Source organism: Hirundo rustica, chromosome 4 (genome assembly GCF_015227805.2).
Source record: "Hirundo rustica isolate bHirRus1 chromosome 4, bHirRus1.pri.v3, whole genome shotgun sequence".
Classification (NCBI taxonomy): Eukaryota; Metazoa; Chordata; class Aves; order Passeriformes; family Hirundinidae; genus Hirundo; species Hirundo rustica.
The window spans coordinates 36,213,772-36,236,584 of NC_053453.1; the positions used below are offsets into that span (position 1 = coordinate 36,213,772).

The 22,813-nt window shown below is 39.0% G+C and overlaps 2 protein-coding genes across 4 annotated transcripts in view; both read right to left on the reverse strand.

The window, feature by feature from the left end:
• PTPRB (protein tyrosine phosphatase receptor type B) overlaps positions 1–8,894 on the reverse strand; it is a 63,528-nt gene extending 54,634 nt beyond the window's left edge. For all 3 annotated transcript variants that reach the window (XM_040063275.2, XM_040063274.2, XM_040063273.2), the window contains exons 1-2: positions 8,807–8,894; positions 7,150–7,539 (exon numbers count right to left, since the gene is read on the reverse strand). In XM_040063275.2, the coding sequence (XP_039919209.1) occupies positions 7,150–7,539; positions 8,807–8,861 (445 nt within the window). In that variant the 5' untranslated portion in view covers positions 8,862–8,894. The remainder of the gene's footprint in view (positions 1–7,149; positions 7,540–8,806) is intronic.
• Positions 8,895–9,571: 677 nt separating this feature from the next.
• The window catches only part of PTPRR (protein tyrosine phosphatase receptor type R), a 139,427-nt gene continuing 126,185 nt past the window's right edge, over positions 9,572–22,813 (reverse strand). Inside the window, exons 11-14 of the mRNA XM_040063343.2 lie at positions 20,789–20,899; positions 19,460–19,617; positions 17,407–17,520; positions 9,572–10,795 (exon numbers count right to left, since the gene is read on the reverse strand). Coding sequence (XP_039919277.1) covers positions 10,702–10,795; positions 17,407–17,520; positions 19,460–19,617; positions 20,789–20,899 — 477 coding nt within the window. The 3' untranslated portion in view covers positions 9,572–10,701. The remainder of the gene's footprint in view (positions 10,796–17,406; positions 17,521–19,459; positions 19,618–20,788; positions 20,900–22,813) is intronic.

Genomic DNA, 22,813 nt, shown 5'->3' on the forward strand with positions numbered 1-22,813 from the left:
CAGGTTTTTTTTGTATATGTGTAAATAGATATGTTAACCTGTTAATGTAAAGAAATTTGCAGCACTCTTATTTGCACAGAAAAGTGAGATTGTAAAGCCTTGTAGGAGACATTTTCATGCAAGCATTTACTGTGCTTGACAGCACAGTGTTCAGCTGGTATATGGTTCTGGAACCTTTTGAAAAGTAGTGGTTTACTGGAATGGGTTGGTATCCAGAGTAGATGTTTTCCTTCCTTTTATCTAACTGTGCTCCTCTGGAAATAAAACAGAAAACTTCCAAATCTCCGTTAAATTACAGAAAATGTTGATCAAATATTTTTCCAAATCAAGGCAGTGAAAACAATACTACAGATCTAATTCTTCTCTCTTACACTTGGGCAAAGTTTTCTTCAAAACCTCAGGTCTCATCCAACTCCGCACGATCATCTTCATGCTGCTGCCTTTGCAGAACCCCCTGTAGAAAGCCTGAGGTGCAGACTCTGCTGTGGTCCCATATCACATACCTTCATGGTCCCCACCAGAAGGACAGGAACCTTGAGCTCATGTTGTCATCAGCTGCTGCAACAAACCCATTAGCTGACACAAGTCCAGACTTAGACTAGATTCCATGTTAGTCATTGTTCCTGGAGATCTCCTATCAGTTGGGGGTCTCTGAAAGCCTACGGTGGGCAACTAGAAATCCTAGCCCAAACAACTTGGAAAGAGCTCTATGCCTCTCAGATATTTCTGAGTTCAGCAGGAAGTAGAACTTACAAATAGAAAGACAGCAAAAAAAGGGGTATATCTGCAGTCAGCAACTGCTTTGGAAAAAAGGCCATACAGTTAGGTTCCTAAATATATATTTACACACCCAATGTGAAAACGCACTTAAAAAAAACAACAAAAAAACAAACAAACAAACAAAACTTTGCTTAATTTACAGACAAATAGCAGTGATTCCAGCAGGAAGGCATTTACATTCCAGAGAAGTTATGCTTTAGGAAAGCTGCTCCTCCATAGAAAGGAAGCTGGTGCTGCCAGTGACGTTTATGGGATTCAGAAGCCAGGGAATAGCTGGCATTCTTGGTGCAGGAGCTGAGGGGAGAGCTCGACTGTCCTGGAAACAAAACACTTGATCCTCAGAAAAGTTCCACTATCCCACAGAGGTCCCATGAACAAGCATTTGGTCACTGCATGACCCAAAATTTCTTGTTAAGCTTAGGACTATTCTGGGTTTCCAGTTAAAGGATCTTTCCCAGAAAATACTGGTTACAATCTGTTACCTGTAACCTATGGATAGAACTGACTTGTGTATAGCACTATGCCGTACTGAAACTTCAGATACATGCACCAATATATTCCATATAACCTACAGTGGACTGACTAATGGGTTTCATATCTGTTACACACTCTAAGAAAGTCAGAATCCATGTTTATATTCCAAGTAAAAACAGTATTGTGATCCTAGCATAAGGATTCTCATAGCCCTTCTTCAGGAGCAGGCACTTAAAAAAGAAAACTGCATATTATAAGGCCCATGTAGCAGATTTCTACACAACTTGAGTTCCAAATTTTTTAATGAGAAAAAATTCACCTCCTCTCTGGACGTTAGTGAAGTACCCACAAATTTCAACAGTGGCATTTTTAAGATGTGTTTAGCATTGTTCCAGCAGCCTCTTTGGAAATCAGTTGGAAAACTGTTCATGGGAAAGGAACAGTAGCACTGACACTGATGCTGATCACTAACGGCTGCATGATATACAGTGTGTGAACATAAAATTGTGGTAATCAGCACCACACCCAGGAGAAATGATGATGTTCTGACTAAGTGCATATTTCATCCATGGGATGTACTGCAAACCATATCCATCTTCATGCAGCAGGCTGCTTACAAGGAAGGGACTTCCATATGTTTGAATCTATGAATAGCAAAAGTGGTTAGCTGTGAAGAACTGAGAACCCTACACTGAGCTGGCACAGTGCAGCTTTCTGAAATAGCTCACATTGTACTCATCTGCCTACTCTATTAGAGCAGTTTCAGAAAACTAAGGCTGAACTGCTAGTGAAACATAGTTGAACCAGATATTTAGTGTATAAGATACAAAATACTCCATAAGACTGCATCTAACTCACTGCAAGGCTTGAAACAAGAAGGGGTTCCTTTAAGATCTCTTCATGTGCAGGACAAAATGAATTCTCTTTTTAGCTAAGTACTCGTAAATAAAAAAACCCCATAATTCAGATTTCTGTTGTATGTAGGAGTATTGACAGAAAACCAAAATCCGCTATGTATCCTTCCTTTCCCATTCAATGTGACTTTTAAAACCTGCAAAATCTGTGCTGCTTGAAAATTTTTACCTGCCTTATTTGAATGTTGTAAAAATTACTATCTGGTTTGTATCTTATGTCAGAGAGGTTGAATTTCTCAACACTCCAGTCTAAAGCTGAGCTGCTTCTTTTACTTGCTTGTTTTTGAAATGCTGAAGTAGCCACTGAAAGGTTCTTCCAGCATCAGTGGTAGCAGAACATCCATATAACTATGATGATAACACCATTGCTGTACCAGCCCTATTTCTGACACTATGGGTAGTTCCAGCTCACCCTGGAGTGGATTTTTGGTCACTGGACAGGCATCTAGACTACACATCCTCTTGAAGAGAGCTCGGATACTAAGGAATTACATAGACACCTTGGTCTCGGTTCAGTTGCCTAAAGCTAGTAGATCTGATCTGCCCTAAGGTATCTAAGGCATCTGCCTGGGGCTCTCATAACAACTACGGGAGACCTATGTCTCTCTGGACTAACAGCCAGAGATCAGGTGGAATATTGTGGAGGACCTCAAATGACAAAAAGCACCTTGTTGAGATAAGTGAAATAATAACTTCCCTCAGAGACCTACATTTAGATACCTAGAAGTTCAAACCCACTACAGCTTCCACATGAAGGTCCACACAAAATAAAGGGAGAGAATGTAATAATGAAAAATACCAGTATGGTTGTTTGGAGTTGCTGTCTTTGTTAGATTAGCAGAAGGTGAAATCATAAAGCAGGGCTTGCCTGATTGCTCTAGGAAGCTGTGCCTATTGTTCCATTTTTTCCCTATTAAAGTAGCTGAGCTGGTTTAGTTCAATATCCTTTGTGCTGTGGCACATTGAGACTTTGAAAATTTACAAAATCCAAATACCTAGGCTACAGTTTAGGCAGATTTCTCCCTTTATTTTTAGAAAATCTAAACCCACATTTATCTTTGAGCTTCTATCAGTATGCTATTGGATTGTGTACAAGGTCTTGTAATTATGTCCAAAGATCTGGTATTGATGCCTCTCTTTGTCCAGGTGGAGCACAGCAAAAGTGGTCATCCATGTATTTCTTTGACCAAAGAAAGAAGATTCAAGAAATTTTTTATATTTCAAGGCTTCACATAGATGTTAGTAAATTCTTATACTTAAAAAACCCTATAAAATATCTTGGAGAGATTAAAATGAATTTCAGTGAATGTATTTTAGGAAAAATGTTTTGGGTCAACTTAAAGGCAGAATGAAAATATTGTTTATCACTGTTCTAATTTATCCTGAAGAAATCTTAAAAGTTACATAAAAAATTGCAACCAGTAGTGAACTTATGGATGGACTATTGCAGTATCTACAAACACTTAAGTTGTGGAAAGCTTAAAGCCTAAAGATATTTTATTTATATTATTTCAAAAACAGGTAAGTGTTGCTGCCTATTCTCTGCTTCTGCCACCTTTCTTTGGTGCTTTTTCACCTTCCCAAGAGTCCCAAGAAGATGCATGTGTCTCCCCTTCCCATGTCCTGCAGTTGCTACTGCTGCTCCAGTTGTTTAGAGCATGCTTGGAGTGCGCACTTCTCTGGTGTCTTTTGTGCTCCATCTCAGCCACAAAGGATCAGCAGTGGGATGTGAACTTAATTAGCTGAAATTCTGATTATGAAGCAGGTAAACTGAAAGAGGGATAAGGGGAAGAGAGAAGCTCATGTGAAAGAGATTACTCCGGACAAGAACCAAGGGTAGAAAAGGGTGAAGGAACAGCATGAACGTCAGATTGCACATTAGACTTCAGCTCAGATCTGCTATCTGGTATTTTGTCTATTTCAGGCTGGAAACAAGAGATAGAAAGATGTTCTAGTTGTTATTTGAATTCCTTGTCCAGCGTGTTTTATATCTTTGTAGATCCCGCTATGGTTCTTCAGTGCTTGGCACACAACTGTAACTAAATCCTCCACAAATTCAGTTACTCTTTTTGAATGTCTCAATATCCACAGCTTTAGGGTTGTCCCTACCATGTATGATATGACAGAAGTGCAGTCTCTTGCAGAGGGAAGAGCATAATATTACAAAACAGTTCATGCCAGCTTCTGCATCCAGACCACTCTACAGCCTGTGTGACAGTGTCTAGAGCTCAGCGCATACCTGCAGCATATAGCTTGGCCTTGTGTCTCCTCATTTGAAGTAATTCTCTACTTAGTGAATAATTTTTGGTCAGCAGTGGTTTTGAGGTTTGCTGGTAATATTCAAGGTGCCCCATAGCATTGCATCTGTTCTTAATTGGATATTTTATTGAAATTTACCTACCCAGAACAAAAGATGCTTGTAAGAATTGCTTATGCATCTCAGGAGTGACATCAGTGTTCGCATATCAATATTAATGATGGACATTTGTTCCACAAGTGTTATTTACATGCAATAGTCTTTGTTCTTTTCAGTCATCCTGCCTTCTACCTCTTCACATGCCCCATCTTTTCCTCTTGTCTGTTTCGATTCCAGTTCCTTCCCCTCATTTCTGAGCTTAGAGAAGTTCTGAACCCAACAGTAGGCTGGTGAAAAGAAGGCTTTAACATTGCATAGATTTTTTTCTCTCTCTGCCCAGAATGGCCTTATGAATTTGGTGGGAAATGAAGTCTCTAATTATCAAGGGACACTGACACCTTATGACCACTCTTCATGTTAGCTGTTTCAGCTGGAGGCCAATTCAAACATGAGTTTGTATGAGAAGGACTGCTGCTAGATTTGGAATCACCTCTGAGTGAGCAGAGAAGGGTTGCATTCCCAAAGTGATCCTGGTTTCCATAAACAGTCATTTAGGTCAGGACTGTTACAAAACATATAAATTCAAACACATCTCAGATGGCTGATTTGAAATCCAAATCCAAGCTCAGACTTTCCACAGGCTCAGAAAAATCATGTTTGAAATTTGAGTAAGGTCCAGAATAAAAGGTAGTTGCAGTTATTGGATTTGGAGCTTGTCTGGGCTGATGTTTGGGATGCAATTCAGTCCTGTGCTAAAATATAACTATTTTTATGAGTACTATGAACACAGAAGGTGACTTACAGCAAAATGTGTTCTTAGTCAGGAGTAGAAAAACTTACAGCCATTTCAGCTCCAAAGATTTTGCTCAATTTTTACCATCTTAGCTAAATATAGACCAAATATGTTATTTTAGGCTGATCCACTTCTGCTTGTACTGAAAGCAGATAGATGTTCTTGGAAGACTAATTTTACACATTCAGCATTGAAAATTTTGACATGCATATGGATGCCACAACCAGAATTGGGGGCATTAGATATTGTTCTCACAGTACTTACTGCTACTTGAAAAATTAATCTCTTTGCACTACTTCCACTCTATGAGCTTCTTATATTCCTAGAATTCTTAGTTAAGTATTGAGAATTATAATGCTTTGTTGATTTTTCAGCAGAGCTTCCCGCAGCTGTCAAAAATAAGTAACACTCTTAGAAAGGATTTACAGGCTTTTCTAAGGAGAGAATTTCAGGAAAATCAAGGTACATTCATTTAAGAACTAAGCACAGTAAATAGATAGGAAGGTGCTTTAATATTCCATGGCAATTGTCTCAGTGCTTATTAGTCTTAAATTGCTTCTCCTCTGATGATGATTAAGAAAAGTGTGTAAGGTTACTTTAACTTTTTAAGGCTACACTCCATCCAGCTATCTAAAGGAAATAACACTACCTGTGTACCTCATCTGAAATGTTCATAGTATCTTTGAATATGCAAGCCATATGCACCACACAGGACTTCAAATGATTTTGCCATTTTAATCTAACATATATGGGCGGGCTGGGATGGCATCATGGCCTCTTTTCCATTCCCTGATTCTGAAGCTATCCTTTCATACCTCCACTCAGGTGAGTAGTCCTGGTTCTATGAATTGAGTTCTGCAAACACAAATTTGCTGGAAAAAAAATGGTACCGTGCCTTACAATAACTAGGAGTTTAGAAAGACTGATGTTTTGGTTTAAACATTCTGAAAACTTGTCCATATGCAACAATTTTGGGTCATAAAACATTTTTTTAACCCTGTAAACACAAGATTTAACAGTAAAAAGATATCTGTAGGTTGTTCTTTTTTACTATGGAGAACAGTATAAACAGGATTGCCAGGAAGGATTGACAATGGGAAATTGAAGAAAGGATTATCAAAGAGTATTCAAACCACTGTACCTTCCATTTTGCCATGGATATGGAAACCCTTAACTACACAGGTAAAATGCTACATGTCTGTAGGTATGTGCACAGACCTTTGCATTTCAAGGTACTATTACAAGAATTTCTGAGACTTTTGATTCAGTTCATTATTCTCAGGATTTTGATTGTTCTCATGTGTATGGCACCTAAGAGCAAAATTACACTGAGTAAACACATAAATGTGTAAGCCATGACTGTTCTAATCATGCATTTATGTTGCTCAGAGAAATAATTGTGCATGTGTTTGATTTTCAGATGTCTTCTTGCTCTTGACAGATTGAATCTGGATTCGTATGATAAAATGAATGGGTAGAAGAACTTGGCATCCACATTTTTGAAAAGAAGTAAGAATCAATACCCGTGGTTTAGAAATAGAAAAAGGAAATGACACAATAAAAGTGAGGTGAGATGAGATGACATATAAGCAAATTGATCCAAAGACTGGGAGTAGACAAAAGGAGGGATATTCTGAAAATATAAAGTGGCTTAAAAACTCCACTCGTTGTGAGAAAGACAGCACTCATCTCAGATGTTCTTTAATAGTTCTCAAAACGCTTTTCAACTGTGAAAAACATTCTTCTGTATGAAAAAATATCATAATTTTTCACATTTGAGTTAGCATGACAGAGCAAAACTCCCAGGATATTTTCTTGAAGGAATAACTCACCTTGCTTTGAGCACAGATTTACATAAACAGGTTTTCCCGTCTCGCTGGCTTTTAGCTGCATCCATGTATGAAGGTATTTTTTGCTCCGCTTGGCCATTACTTTCTGACCTTGTTTTGTGAGGAAAAGAGAGCTGTTGGCCACCTTCAGGAGCCCATCCTCATGGCAATTCCACCTGACTGCCTGGGGACAATCGACGATGATGCTGCGAGACGACAGAGCAGACTGTGTAGAGATACTCAGGCACTGGGCAGACTTCACCTGGAGGAGCCTGTCATCTGCCGTCCACTGCCACTTCTGGTTCAGGCTGGTCATATTGCACTTTTCCATAATGACTCCTTTCTTTTCTGAAAGACACTGCTGTTTCTGGACATGGATAATCAGAAACCCTTCTGGAAAAGGAAAATTCCAGAAAAATATGATAGATTACACATTTACTTGACAAAAAGCAAATTCTAAATTATGTAAAATACAGCAGCAAATAAATCTCTCTTCTCACTTTCTGTGTGTTGAACTTTCCATGAAACTTCCCATAAGTTGAACCCATTTAAAAAAAACTCTAAACACAACATCCACGTGATGCATGTGCTGGTAACGTAAATAATGAAAATGAAAAATCCTAAGTTATTGTGGCAATGTTATATTAACCTTCATTATATATAAAAATAAGAAAAAATTAACCTGGATATAAAAGAAATCCAAGAACTATTAACTTCAAACACAAGTTTGTCATTTTCCCTGCTGGAAAGCATAAAGAGATCTACATGAGTACTGTCTCTGTTTCAGTTTTACAACACAGACTTTTAAAAATATAATTTACTGCCTAAAATTCATAATGTTTCATGTTTCATAATGTTTCATAATATAGGAAGATATTCACAAACTGATGTGTCTCTCAGTGCCTGTGTTACAGGAATGGAGGTTCCTTACTGATAGGAAGTACATCTGTTTTACTGGATTTATTCCAATGTCTCTAGCTGTTAGCTTTGTGACCATTCCAATTCACATAAGATTAGCTGTCTGTGTCACCACACTTCACGATCAACACTAACTACTCAAATGAAGAAAATTACAGTGCATTAATCAAAACCCTAGAAAGTTATCAGTGCAAAATGCATACTTGTTACAGAACACAGAACTTATTTCAAATGCAGCCTCCCTGCTATATCATGTTTAGGTTGTTCTTTGTTTTTAATCTCAGTTACTCAAGCATTTCCAGCCCCATTAGTTACAAAGTGCTAAAGCAAATGTGTATTTATTTCCCGCAACTGATGTTGTCATTCCCCTGTTTTTACAAAACTGTAATTTTTTAACTAAGCATTACAGAAAGTTCTTGTCTCTGAAGTTTCATATAGTATGAGTAAAAGATAGGAATCTCCCCTCTGAAGAACTTGTCCCAAAAACTCAGCTCCTGGATTGTCTATCAGGAGACCTTCTTAAAATAAGAAGATGTATCTGCAGCATAGAACAAGAAAGTTTATTTTCCTTTGGAAAGGAATCTAAACAGAACGGGCTTTGTTGGCCCTGCCCCTCATTCCTCTGGTATGAAGCCCAGAGAAGAGGTGACTCCATTTTTGTAAGCCACTGGCTGTGCCGGAGGGCTCTGCTCAGCGGCAGAGAGAGCAATTCAGCTGAGGGGAAGTGGGGAGAGACACTTACCTGAGAATGTCAAGGCAAGACAGGTAGAAACCAGGACGTGAAATAAAGAGTCCATTTTCCCTCTAGCAACTCCCCATGCTTCTCTTAAAAAAACCCACCTCAGATAAGTGAAGCGAAGGCTAGGAAGGAAATGTGCCTTCACGGGGGAAAAAGTCAGTGACGAGCACTTCCTTCTATTCAATTGTTTTGGGGGGTTTTACAGCACTTTGTCCTTTTATATGATTCTTCAGTTTACTGGTTGGTTTATTTTGGAAAAATACAAGCAAAAGAGAAGTTTTCAAACACCTGGGAAATTAAAAGAGATTTTATTGAATCTCTTTAGACTAAAAGAAAGGGGATCATACTTTTGTGTAATTTGTTGCCTGTGAACTATTACAAATCTACAGGTCATCTGGATGGTGCTGACTAAGTATATTCTATATTATCCAGGGAAAAACATGTATTTTTGTAACTATACACAATCAAGAAAAATCTCAATATATTTCTAACTCCACATGGTCTAAAAGCCAAGTGGAGGGTGGAGAGGGAGGGGAAGAGGAGGAGACAAAGCTCTGGCATCAAGTGATGCTGGGTTTGCATTCCCATCAGGTCGTGCACCTTGCTCCATGTCATCTGGGGATTGCCTCTGTTGTCTGGGTTGGTTCCCAAGTGATCTGAAGCCATGGTGGAGGCTGACCAAATTGTGGTGGGCTGAGCCTGTTTATGGGGGTACAAGACTGCGTGTGCATTAACTACTCTAGGCAAGAACAGAGACTTCAGTTAATATTTTATATTAAGGGTAATTTATTAGCAGTATGAAGCAAAGTCAACATCACTGCATTAAAAACTCATTGTACCCTGTAAAAAGACCTTCCAGTGCTGTAAGCCATAATGCCAACTTCGCATCTCTCTTTAAAACAAACTTTTACTGAACAATAAAGGAAACAGTCATAGCAGCATTTTCTTTCTTTTATAACCTGTCATGGAAGAGTCCGTATCACTAAAGGCATCTATCTCTTACTGAAAGAAACAGAGCAGATAAACAACATATGCAAAAAATTCTGCATTAATAAAAGACAGACAAATGTTTAAAATCCTTACCATTTAATATATGCTACAAAGTTTCTTTTAAAAGTAGAATGACTTTCACAATTTACAAATACACTGGATTCAGGTCTGTAGCAGAAGCATGTTCCAAGACAATCAACAGTACAGAGTAAATACATACACACTGAATAACACACATTGTGCTCTGCAACTGCTCTGTAAGACCTACAGTAAATACACATTTAATAGTTAATAGTATGAAGAACATATATTTCCATATAAAATATTAACTGCTTTTGAATATTTTCAAAACCAGGATTTTAATTTTTTTTTATTATCTCCTTTTTTTTTTTTTTTAATCCATAGTTGAACACTTGCAATTTTAGCAGCAAGAATATTATGTGGCCAAGAAACAAGCTCACCACATAATCAGTAATAGCACTTTACAGTACAGTTGACAGTCCATTCACAAGACAGTTTGCAAACGTCAAAGCTTTTATACACTTGTTAAACATTTCTTCTGTAGAAGTCCCAATGTCCATCTGACCACAGCAGTAGTACATACATACATTCCATATGGCAGATATCAGCATTACCAAATTAAACCCACCTTTAGATACATACACAAAATCCATGTGTAGTTTCAGTACAGTACCCTCTTTATAAATCATTTTTGGGAAGCTCACAATACATTCATATATAGTAAGGGTCCAGCAATCTCTGTACTTTTGCCAAACCATCCACAATCCTTTCAGAAGTTGGCCTCAAAGCCGTCTTTCCCACTGCAGTAAACTCCTTGAAGAAGCTGCTGGTAGGTAATGAATCAAATTACCTCAAGTGACTGACATTCAGTTTTACCCTCCTTGGCTTCACTGGACAGCTTCTGCAGAAAGTCTGCTTTCATACAGACTCAGTGCATGGTGCACAAATTCATACTGCTCACTGGTCTGAACCATTCCACCCCTGAAAAGGAAACACACTGCACTGAAATCTTATTTCTTAAGATTGCAACACCCTCCAGCTCCTGCCAGCCCCATGACCACCAGATGACACAAGCCCTTTTCTCAGTTTTTGACTTAAAGAGTTTGCTTGAGTAAGTGAGAGATTTTGTCAGAGCAGGATTACTTTCTTCACAACTTACGCCATCCAACACTTGCCCAGCATGAAGAATTCCCAGTTCCATTAGAGAAGAAAACATCTGGCATCTACAGTGTTAAAACCTGTATTTCAAATTCAGTATATTCAAAGAGAATTTTGCTCAATCACTTGGGCAAGGAAGACCAGATACATGGATGCAGCATTACCACTCATGGAGCAAGGAAGCAGACAGAATCTGGTCTTTCATTTTTGTCCTTTACTAAAAATGTAACCTTCTGTGACCTGCAGATGGCCTGTGCAGAGAACAGCTCTTCCTGTCCTCTTTCTAACGCCTACAATGCATCCTGTCCCAACAGCCACCACCTACAAAATTTTACAGCGGTGAATCATTTCATCACCAACAATGCAAAAGTGTTTAACCTAACCGTAAAAAGAACTAGTTGCAGCCGGCTTAGATTAAATGCCTATATTTTATACATTGACCTGACAACAATCAAATTTTCAAGTCTAAGTATGAGGATCAAGTCCCACATCTCCAGTGCCAGTTGCAGCATCCTGCAGGAGGTAGGTGTGATAGAGTGCTACTATTTAGCTCTGAAATTAAACTGAGCCTCTTTCTGTCAATACTGAGGTACTCAAGGTCTCCCTTCTCATGGAGCAAGGCCTCAAGTTTACTCAATTCCACTTCTATTATCTCATCTGCCAAAGTTTTCAAAGCTATCTATCTACTCTGCTTCTAGAAACAAGTCCCTGGCTCATCCTCAGTGTACCCTGGAGCAGCTAGCTCCCTTTGGGATGATGAAAGACTAAATGGCTTTAGTGAGAAGGAAGACATTGAGATATGTGTCACATCTGGCTTCAGTTAGATCTTCCTTGAAACATTAAAATTTGCAAGGTGTTTGAATCCAGAGCACTGTTGGAGCCAGATATCTTGCAGGAGTAGGTCTGAAAATCTCATGAGATCCCTAACAACAGATATGGTACGGATACACCAAGCTATTTGAAAAATTGCAAAGCTTCCTCAACAAGTATTGTCCTTCAGTACTAGAGAAGCTTATTTACAACCACAAGGTCCTTTTATTTTCTTCAGAGCTACTGGATGGCTAAATGCCTATGGCAGTAAAATCACAATTAAAATAATACCTTCTTCTTTAAGCAAGTGACCAGTGGTCTGTGTTCCTCCAATGAGCTCAGGCAAATATAGGACACCTTTTAGTAAGCTGCATGGCTATTATGATATGCTACTCCTAGGAATGAAATCACAGGTCCTTAAATGGTCTCATCCAGCCCAAAATGCAGCACTCGTAGATTTGCCAACAAAGACAACCACAAATTCATAACTCTTGGCTGCCTTTTGCCTTCAGCTGCTTTCCTCTGTGCTTGTCCTCTGCCTGGAGATGCAGTGAGATACTAAAGGTGATGGGAGGGCTTTGCTCTGGTCCTCTATGCTGCCTAGTCTCCTTCCTTCCTCCTTGCTGCTGCATCCTGCTCTGCCCACGCAACCCCTTCCCAAACAGCTTCCCTCCCTGCCTTCCAGCCTCAATGTTCCGCCAAGGTGTTCTCTAAGGGAGTGCACTTCCCAGGTTAGAGCCACTGTGTGGAAGGGGTGGAGGAAGGGATCATATCCAGGGAGAAAGACTTAGCAGAAAGGGCAGGTTAAAACAATTTTGACTGCACTAGGCTGTGTGATGGTGATTCTTGCTCCTTCTTCTTCAGTGCTGAAGCAACACACAAAACCCCCAAGAAAGGGTGTGTAAGACTGGCGGGGGCTGAGCCAGCACCACATCTGCCCTGTTTTAGCAAGCACAATCCAGAGGATATGATGCTTCTGAACTTTGGCATGTATGAGCAAACAGTCCATATCTCTGTCTGCTTAAGGGCATATGATCTTATTCAGAGGTTCAGACAAATTAGCCTTGTCAGTGCCATTTTACATGGGATTTACTGAACGAAAGTACCACAAAATGGTTTGGTTTGGTAGGGACCTTAAAGACCACATAGTTCTAAAGCCCCTGCCATGGGCAGGGATACCTTCCCCTAAGACTAGGTTGCTCAGAGCCCCATCCAACCTGGCTTTAAAAACTTCTAGGGATGGGGAAGTAAAGATTTTTTTCCTAATATCTACTCTCTGAATTTACTCTCTCTAAGTTTACCATCACTATCTCTTGTCCTATCACTACAGACCCTGGTAAAAAGGCTTTCTCTGTCTTTTTTATAAGCCCCCTTTTATATTGAAAGGCAGAAAAAACATGTCCCTGGATTCCTCTCCAGGCTGAACAGCCCCATCTTTCTCAGACTTTGCTCATAGGAGAGGTGTTCTGTCCCTCTGACCATTTCCATGGCCCTTCTCTGGATCCACTGTAGCAGGCCTTTTTTGTCCTGGGGACCCCAGAGCTGGATGCAGCACTACAGGTGGGTTCTCACCAGAGCAGAGCAGAGCAGAGCAGAGCAGAGCAGAGGGGCAGAATCCCCTCCCAGGCCCTGCTGGCCACGCTGCTTTGGATGCAGCCCAAGATACACTTGGCTTTCTGGGCTGCAAGTGCACACTCCTGGCTCATGTCCAATTTTTCATCTACTAATACCCCAAGTCCTTCTTACCTTTGTTCTTATACAAGGCTCATATTTAATAGCAGGGAATTATCTGTGATCTCAAGACATTGCTTTGTGGAAATGTCTGTGTGGAAGAGCATTTCAGGAGGAAATTTGCTCAAGGAGGGAGGTTTCCTCTCTTGTGTCCCTAGTGTCCAGAAGGGATGTAGCCACAGCTACAGCACCTCTGGGTGAGCAGCCTTGGTCTATTTGCCAGCCTGCACTGCCAGCTGCTCTGTAAGCTGCTGGGGTCTCTGATTCTTTGAGCCTCTTTGGGATGGTGCTTGGAAGAAACAGACCCTGGTACCCAGAGGGCTCAGGGACTGTGACCATGTTTGCTTGAGTTGCAGTGGATGCATAAAGGGTCCTTTGCCCTGCCCTCTGGCTTGCTGCTAGTACAGCTGCATGCAGTCTGCTCCAGAATGAATGTGATGCAGGATTTGGGATTTTTTTTTTTTTTTAACCTGAAGCCATTTGTCAAAACACTTAAACAATGAATTGACGCACACTGGAAACTCTTTTCATCCTGTCTGAGGAGCCAAGAGCAAAGTTATCGGATGTCATTCCAAGAATGTGCCTTTAAGGTTAAGAATGTGCAAAGTTTCTAGATGTCACAGTAAGTCTTGAAGATGCCTCATATCAAACATTTCCTGTTTCTGTTGCAAAATATAAAAAATTAACTGGGAAAAAAAAGCAAGCTGAGCAGACCTGTGGGCCTGTCTTTCTACAAATTCACAGAGACCATGGCTGTATTTCCATCCTGGGCCAATATTTTGAGTGGATGGTCCATTTTCTCATTTCAGCTCAGCACTGCTTATTCAGATCCATTCACCCCTTAACTTAGACAAAACAGCTAAGGAAGAAGTGATACCTGGACATACTCTGGCTAGGAACAGCTCTGTCCTGTCTCAATCCTTGTTGGAGTTCTATTTAAAACTCTGTTTCCAGGGAGAGCTACATGGGCCATTATTTAAACTATTTTCCAGCATAACTTTTGCCACCATCTGCAACTTGTCTGGATTCTCGTTCTGTTTTCATTGAATATGCTGGGCAATAGGAATGTTTTGGTAAGTCACTACAACACCACTCATGAGTCCCTCAAGTCAGCTCTTTTCTTTTTCCCTATTGCTTGATTCACTTTGGTAGAAAAGTGGTCATGGACCCATGTGATAAAAAGTCCACATGAGAGTGGACATCCCTGAATGTGTTCATTCCATCAGCAACCTGCATTTGGAAGATGCAGCTCTGAGCATAAGCTAGAGTGGCCAGGAACCTAGTGGAGATAGGATACCAAGAATAAAATACTCAGTGTACCTCCTAGCCAGGTTGGGGGTCAGATAAAACCATTCTGTTCTGCTAAACTCTCTCTTCTTTTCTTTTCTTTTCTTTTCTTTTCTTTTCTTTTCTTTTCTTTTCTTTTCTTTTCTTTTCTTTTCTTTTCTTGTTTCTTTTCTTTCTTTTCTTTTCTTTTCTTTTCTTTCTCTTTTCTTTTCTCTTTTCTTTTCTTTTCTTTTCTTTTTCTTTTCTTTTCTTTTCTTTTCTTTTCTTTTCTTTTTCTTTTCTTTTCTTTTCTTTTCTTTTTCTTTTTCTTTTTCTTTTTCTTTTTCTTTTTCTTTTTTTGAGGGCTATATGATGCACAAAGAAAAAACTGGAACTCAGCTGCTGGCCAGCGTAAATGAGGAAGACAGCCTCAGCACTGCTCCTGCTCTGCCCACAATTGTACCTCACTGCTAATGTTGGCTGCGCTGGTAACTGATGTGCAACACCATGATGGCCACAGCCGGCTCTTGCAGCCAAGTCTAGTGGGCTTGAAGTGCATTTTTCCAGCTTCATGACACGTGTAATGACCCTGTCTCACACACCATCTGCCAGTGACCATCATGTCAGGACAGTGACAGCAGGGGAGGCCAGTCTCATTGAACTTTGTCCATGTAACAGTGACCCTTGCCCACTTCATGGACCCATGGTCTGATAGGGCTGGCAGCAGCTACTGTAGTCTAAGGGGCTGCTAAGTTTTGCCTTAATAATCATGACTATAAGCTGACTGCCAAGTCAGTGAGATTCATTCTGCAATATGGCCAGCTGGAAAAAAAAACCCCAAAAAATCAAGAAAAGAAAAGACAGGTTTGGATTACTGAGAAAAATGTCTTTAGAAATTAAAACAGAGACATACTCTTTGTCTCAGGTGATCCCTGAGAATATGAAGCATGATCTCTGTAGTCTATACACTAACCTGAAACTTGAAAAAATACAGAAATGTACAAGCCACAATATTTAACAATTCTTCTACCAAGCTTTGTGTCATGGAAATTTCAATGAATGTTATATTTGGGTCAGATTTTCATTCTCTTTCTGAGTTTATCTAGGATACTAATATGTAAAAGAAAGTTCATTAGGCACATCCACTCAATAAAATTGTGTTGTCAGTTAATAATGCTGAAAATCTGTGTTGTTTTTTATGTCTGAAATAGGGATATTAAAAGAGGCAGCTGAGACCGCAGTTTGCTTCCACTTCTATATAATGGATTGCAAAAGCAATACAAAAAAGCTTCTCTCATAATAGAAATACTAAAATGGGGACGAACACTTCAAACCTTTTTCAATATGACAGATAGATATTCAGAAAAGAGGGTTGGAAATCTGCCATTGGTAATTTAAAACAGAGTAAGCATTTTTCCCTCAGTTATTCGTTCTCATTTTGTTGCTGAGATTTTTAGGTCAATAACTCCCCTTGGAGAATTTTACACTCCAAGTGGCTCATATCGCCCTATAAAGATCATATTACAATGTCTAGTATGATGAAGCCGTATGGGAGGGGAAGGCAGAGGAGATGATCCATAAACACAGTCAACTATATGGATTCTGGTCCTTCTGCACTTCTCAGTTCCAGTATCTTTCAAAGCTCTTCACAACGCAAAAAATTCTGTATTAACCCTTTGACCTAAGCCATTTTTGAGCATTTGTATCCTTATGGATTTTTTTCATTTAAAGAAGACATGCATGTCAGAAGCAGTTCAGATACTTGCAAGGAGATTATACGACCTGGTACCTACAGCAGAAGAGGAGACTCCTCTACTCTTGGTGCAACCCTGTTTATTTACTTTATACAAAATCCTGTTTCTCACAGCAGAATAAGAAAGAAAAGTACATCCCAGCCAGCAGTTTCCATTGTACACAATACCCACATCCTCCTTTAAAACACAAATCCTTCTTCAGCCATGGTTTCACAAAACAAAGCACTGTGCAACAATGCTGGCTTACATTGTTCCTGCTTCCAAGCTGTGAATTCAGTCAGGGAATTGATCTGACTTCAGAAAAGTTTGGAATAAATGCCTTGGTATTTTCTTAGGCTGGGTAAATTTGCCAACTCAATTCAAAAGGACCCCCAACACAGCTGAGGAAATAGCAACAGCACTAGATTTGTCTTTATCCAGTGCTCAAAGAAACTACACACTCAGTGAGCCTGGACTTCTTCGTCAATCCAGGCTTAAAGAAAATCCCTTGTCTCCAGATTGCCTCCCCTCTCTTGTGTCCTAATGGATGATGCAGGCAGCAAGTAGAAAGTCCCAGGGGTGGGCGGGAAAGAGAAGCAACAAATGCCCAGCAACTACAGGGTTGTCATTTCAGGGGAATTTCGTTCAAGGGAAGTTTCACCCAGAAAACAATATGGTTCCTTATTCAGGACCTAAATACAAATGTTACCTTGAACATTCAGTTAATGTGGTCAATAAAAGTCAGCAAAAGCAATAGCAGCCATTTCACATAAACTAACATTCAACTGTGAAACTGTTTTCAGAATCATTACTGAATCATTACTGATCATTACCAAATCATTTTGGTAATGATTTCAGAATCACTGATTGATTTGTGGCTTTTCTGGAACTCACCGATCCACTCGCAGCTGGCAGACAATGCTCAGTGCATCTACAACTCCCTCTTCCTTTAACTGCTGACAACCAATGGCTGTGGCAATAAAACATCCTGTTCTTCCTATACCAGCACTGAAAAGAAGGCAAAATTTAATAGGGGAATGAAGTTCACAGATCAAGGAACTACCTGGAAAACACTAAATACATATGAAAACACAAAAAAATATGAAATATGGAATTGCTGGAACCCACAGTTCCCGGATGCAGTCCAGCAAGGCTGACTTCTCAGCCCACTTTAATAGAGAGAAATGAAAGTGTGCACTGTTCCAGCAGTCCAGTTGTGGGTAATTGTGGTGCTTACATTTTTTCAGATTGCACACAAGGGTATGGTAAGAAAACCAAGCCTCATTAGCACTACAAAATCTGAGTATTCTCTGGCCCAGTCCAAGCAAATGGTGGAGATAAGCACTGAAAAGGGGGAGAAGCTAACCGAAAGACAAAATTCAGTAGACCTTTATGTTTAAAGTCCTCTAAGTACACAGGGGTTCTGCTAACCATACCTCTAGCCATGTAGGCAAAAAGGACCTAGACCCATGCTGATGAAGTTAACTCACTCTCCTGTGATTCTGAAGGATGGTGAAGGATTTAGTGCTCCCAGGTTTTCTTGATGCCTGCTGGGAAACAGCCATTTTGGCATTATTTTTATCCCTGAAGCCTCAACAATTTCAAGAATCTCTGCCCCACTCTGTTTCTTGCTTAAGTAATGTGGAATGCAGTGCAACTCAGGGCTTTCATGCTGAATGGCTGGGAAATTGGAGGAAATTACTTAAAACATGAATTTGGGGTCCAGATCTTCATAGCCCTCTCACTCAGACAAAAAGGGAAGAAACTGTCTAACTGGAAAATGGAGTGTGAGATTTGTAGACCACAGTGTAGTGAACATATAGATAGCAGAGTTGTGACTGAAGAACTATGAATTTTAATCACAACAGAGATGATATCTTAATCACAACTGAGATGATATCTCTCTTCAATCATTAATAAATTCCTGCCTATGCTTACAGACCTTACTGTCATATCACTCATCTCAGAAAAACATCCCATTCTTCTAAAGACCTTCATTACTGAAGATCTGTACTATAAAAATGGCAATCTCAATAGCCATCCACAGTTTTCTGCATTGTTAGGGGAACTATAATTCTTGATAAATACAGCTGCATAAAATTTGGGAAAGTTGCTTATTCATCAGATTCTAGTTTTCAAAAATTATGGGTGGTACAAATCTGTCTTCCCTTTCTGTAAATCTCCAAATATGGAGCTGGAAAGTTGTTCAAGATGAAAAGTTCTGATTTAATGTACTTCTAGGAAAAAAAGATGTATTATTCCAACTGTAAGAGATGTATTATTACTGTTATGAGACAAACCAAGTAAAAAAACACTGGTTTTATTTTTACTTTCTGTTTTGCTTCTTTCCATCAATATAACAAATCCAGTGCTGTCTCCTATTATTTATATTGCAATATGGGGTAATGAATCAATATATAGCAATAAAATAGAATTAAATTAGAATTATTAGAAGGTCATTCTCTGGCATTGTAATTTGTGTGAGTAAAACTCTATTCTTGAGTACTGAATCACACTTTGCCCTTGAATATCCAACAAACTGCTTCTGTGAATATGTTCACAAATTGTAGTACTGATGTGTTTTGGTCTTGAAATGTGTACCTGATGCTTGCTCTTCAAAACTGATTTGGTTGGCAATATTTTAGCCTACTGGTCACCAGGCACTGCATCTGAATTAAGTATGCAATCATGCAGCGACAAAAAAGTAAGTAAATCATAAATAAGAAACAAAAGGAAAATAATTTTTCCAGCTGGTCTTTAAAAAGCAGAGTTCATTAACAGAAATAGAGAACATTTCAGAAGTGATCTGCTAACAACAAGGGAATTCTCTCCAAAACTCATATCCTCATATATGAACTAAAAAAGTCAATTAGCATGAAGAGGAACTGGGGAATTTTGCTGTAGCCTTGCTTTAGGTAGTCACTTAAGAGAAGGACTGGCTAATTACCTGCAGTGCACAATTACAGGCCCTCTGCCTGGTGATTCCACCCTGTCCTTCTCCACATCCAGCATGAGCTGCAGCAGAGGCTGAGCGCTGTCAGGGGTTTTGTGGTCCGGCCAGGATGTGTACCAGTAGTGCTTCACACTGTGGGACTGACTCCCTTGCTGAAAATAACACAAAGAATTTACATGAATAATTTACATTATTCTTTTCATTTCTTACAATGTTAAGGTAGAAAGACAGTAAACAATTAAACAAGATTAAACAATTTTTTATATTAGACTTGGAGGATGCAACTGTGGATGGAACTGATGTGCTTCCAGACACCCATTTGTAAGAAGGGTTTGTGCACCTGAAAACTTGGCTGATTTTCCAGCTGTGTAACTTGGCTGATTTTCCAGCTGTGTATGTTTTGTCCATCTGACTACTGACAATGACTGTGTTGTCAATAGCGAATTGTCAGAGGTCTGTGATATATCAGCAACAACATCTAGAGAGAATAGCTTGACGTGAGCGTCTGAATTTCTAAATTATCATGTATTTCTGCCTTTTAAGGTCATTATCATAAGGGTCTGATGCTAAAATTAGAAGGGTATTGAAGTTAAAGATGCAGAAGGACTTATTCTAGATTAATAAGATATCCCAGTTTGTTCAGTTATTCTCTCCAACAAAGTCTGCTACCACCTACTTCAACAAGGGGCTAAATATGGGCTAGGGTAATTTGTATTGGATGATATGACTTCTGCTCAGTCCTCAGTGCTGGGGCTGAAACACTGAACACATTTTCCCAATACATTATTTACTGTAATGCTCTGTCAAGAGTAGCAGGTCAATCTGATAGCATGAGACTGTACTATGGGGAGCTAATTCAGAAGAGGGGCATCTGTCTTATTTTGCACAATTAGTGTTTAGTGAGAACCAGGAAAGTATGAAAATTTCCTTATATACTGCTTGTATTTTTAGCTTCTCAGACAGGTTATAGTTTCTCTCAGCAAACAACATGTGCAGTGTATCTTTTTTTAGAATGATGTTATATTAGTTTTGTCATTAACTAAAATCCTTTTACTTTGCCTTGGCAATGTTAAAGGGGCCCCAAAACAAATGCAGTTCAAGAGAATGAAACTTGGACTCTTTTTTGAGGCCTTTTCTATTGCCAGAGTGATACGATGTGGCAATACAATAAGTATTCCAGTACTTCGGTATCAATCCTACCTTGCAGCTTCATAGCTCCTCCTGCAAAAATTTATACTCTTTAAAAAAGCTAACATTTAACTTCATTTAACAATAAAGAAAAGAGAGCATTGTGAATGATACTTCTCAGATGCAGATTATTACCTTTATTGTAAGCTGGCGGACAGTGTAGTTTTTGCATTCTTGCACACTGTTAACAAGGACTTCAACCTTCCCATAGATTCCTCTTTTTTCTGGCCAATAAAGCACACATTTCTGGAAAGCAAGCATCAGTATCATCAACAAACTGGATCCTGGAGCTATATCCATATCTAATTTTTACACAGAATGTATTTTTATGCAAAATTCAGATTAATTCAACTGAAGTGTTATTAATGTCGGAAGTATTCCTAAATAAGATTTTGCAGAGTTCTTACTGAATTAATTAGGCCTGGTTTTCAGGATCTGGGTTTTACAGTATAAATCACTTCCACAGAGCAATATGCACAGATGTTTTCATTCTTAAAAGCTCAGTGAAGTTCAGTTATAGAAATTATTTTCCACATTCAAAATTAAAGAGGTTTTTTTTCCTAGAAAACTCTAAAATTCAACTTTTGAAGGTTTATCTTTCCAAATGGGATTTCCCTCTGAGCAAGAGATTCAGAATTTGTCCTCTGCTCAAAAGACTTTTTATCCGATTTACTCTCCTGGGCCCTGATACAAGAAAGCATGTAAACGTGTCCTTAGATCTTACTAAACTCAATTGGACCTAATGTGCATGTTAAAGTATTTTGAGGAACCTGAGCTGTTTTACTAGATAACTTTCTGGAAATTAGTGTTAAAAATTTTTTTTAGTCTTGGTAGAGCTACACAAAATTGTATGCAGAATTCTCAATGAATCAATACTGTTACACTATTTCAGCAATTTATCTGACAAACATCTAATAACAAGGAGATGAAGAAATAGTATTTATGAAGTAAATAATTTTATTTTTCCCCTGCAATAGTTTGCTTATCTTCAAGTCTTCAGTATTTGTTTCAATTACAGTATCCCATAGGCTATATGAAAACAAATATCTCTCTTGTATAAATACTTCTTTAGAAATGGATGCTTATTCCCTTATGAATGTAAGGTATTTGAAAGCAACATTTTCTGAAATAAAGCTACCCAGTCCAACTCATTCATTAAATAAAAATGCAACTCAACATTTAAAGGAAACCTGTTTTAATATCCAATATATAGGCATAAAAACCCACTCACCCACCCGACCAACCAAATAAACAAGCAAACAAAAACCCTCGAAACCCCAGGAGAACAATTCTACAGTAATAGGAATCCCAGAAAGGCTTTGTTTGTATTTCCTCACAAACTCTCGCTGAAGCAATTGGTACACATGTAGATAGACAGTAGCCTACATTATGCAGCAAAATGAAACAATCCCTTTATTATAATTAATTGCCATAAAGCATAACTTCCAGTAAATACTGCTAAAAATGATCCAGAAAAACAATCAGTGAAATGCAAGGCTTTACCACCAGGTGTGATATTTAAGTTGCTACTTGATAACCCAATAGTGGATTGAACTGAATCACTTCACTTGTATAAATACTTTTCTAAAAATAGATGCTCATTACCTTAATAATGTAAGTGTGTGAAAGCCACATTTCCTGAAATAATGCTGGCCATTCTGACTGGCTTCGTTCAAATCCTGTCTTTTGCAGAACTACTCGAACATCCTACATTTGCTGTCTCCCCGAAGAGATCGAGAATGGCAATAAAATACTCAGAAATTTGTACGAAAAAGATTGTTCAAAAGTTCCACAGTCTACCCATGTGACTATCATCTGCCAGATCTGCAGTTCATGCCCCTCCCTGGGAGTGTAGTTTTCAGTGCTAATATGGGAAAAAGAAAAGTCTAAATACACAATTGTGCCCTGACAATCAACAATAGTTGAGTAAACTCCTGAGACTTCTTGATAAATGCGAGCATGCAATGCTCACTACAAAGCCTTCAGGCACTCCAGAAGAGTGTTTTTCTTGACTCTTTCCCAGAACTGGAATTGGCAACTTGTGCTGGGTGGACAATGAAATGTAGCTGTTCATTAAAATAACTTTCATTTAACAGTCCGTCTACATTTAGTGAGATACAATGGATTATTTTTAACACTGTTGCTGTGCATCTTTTAAAA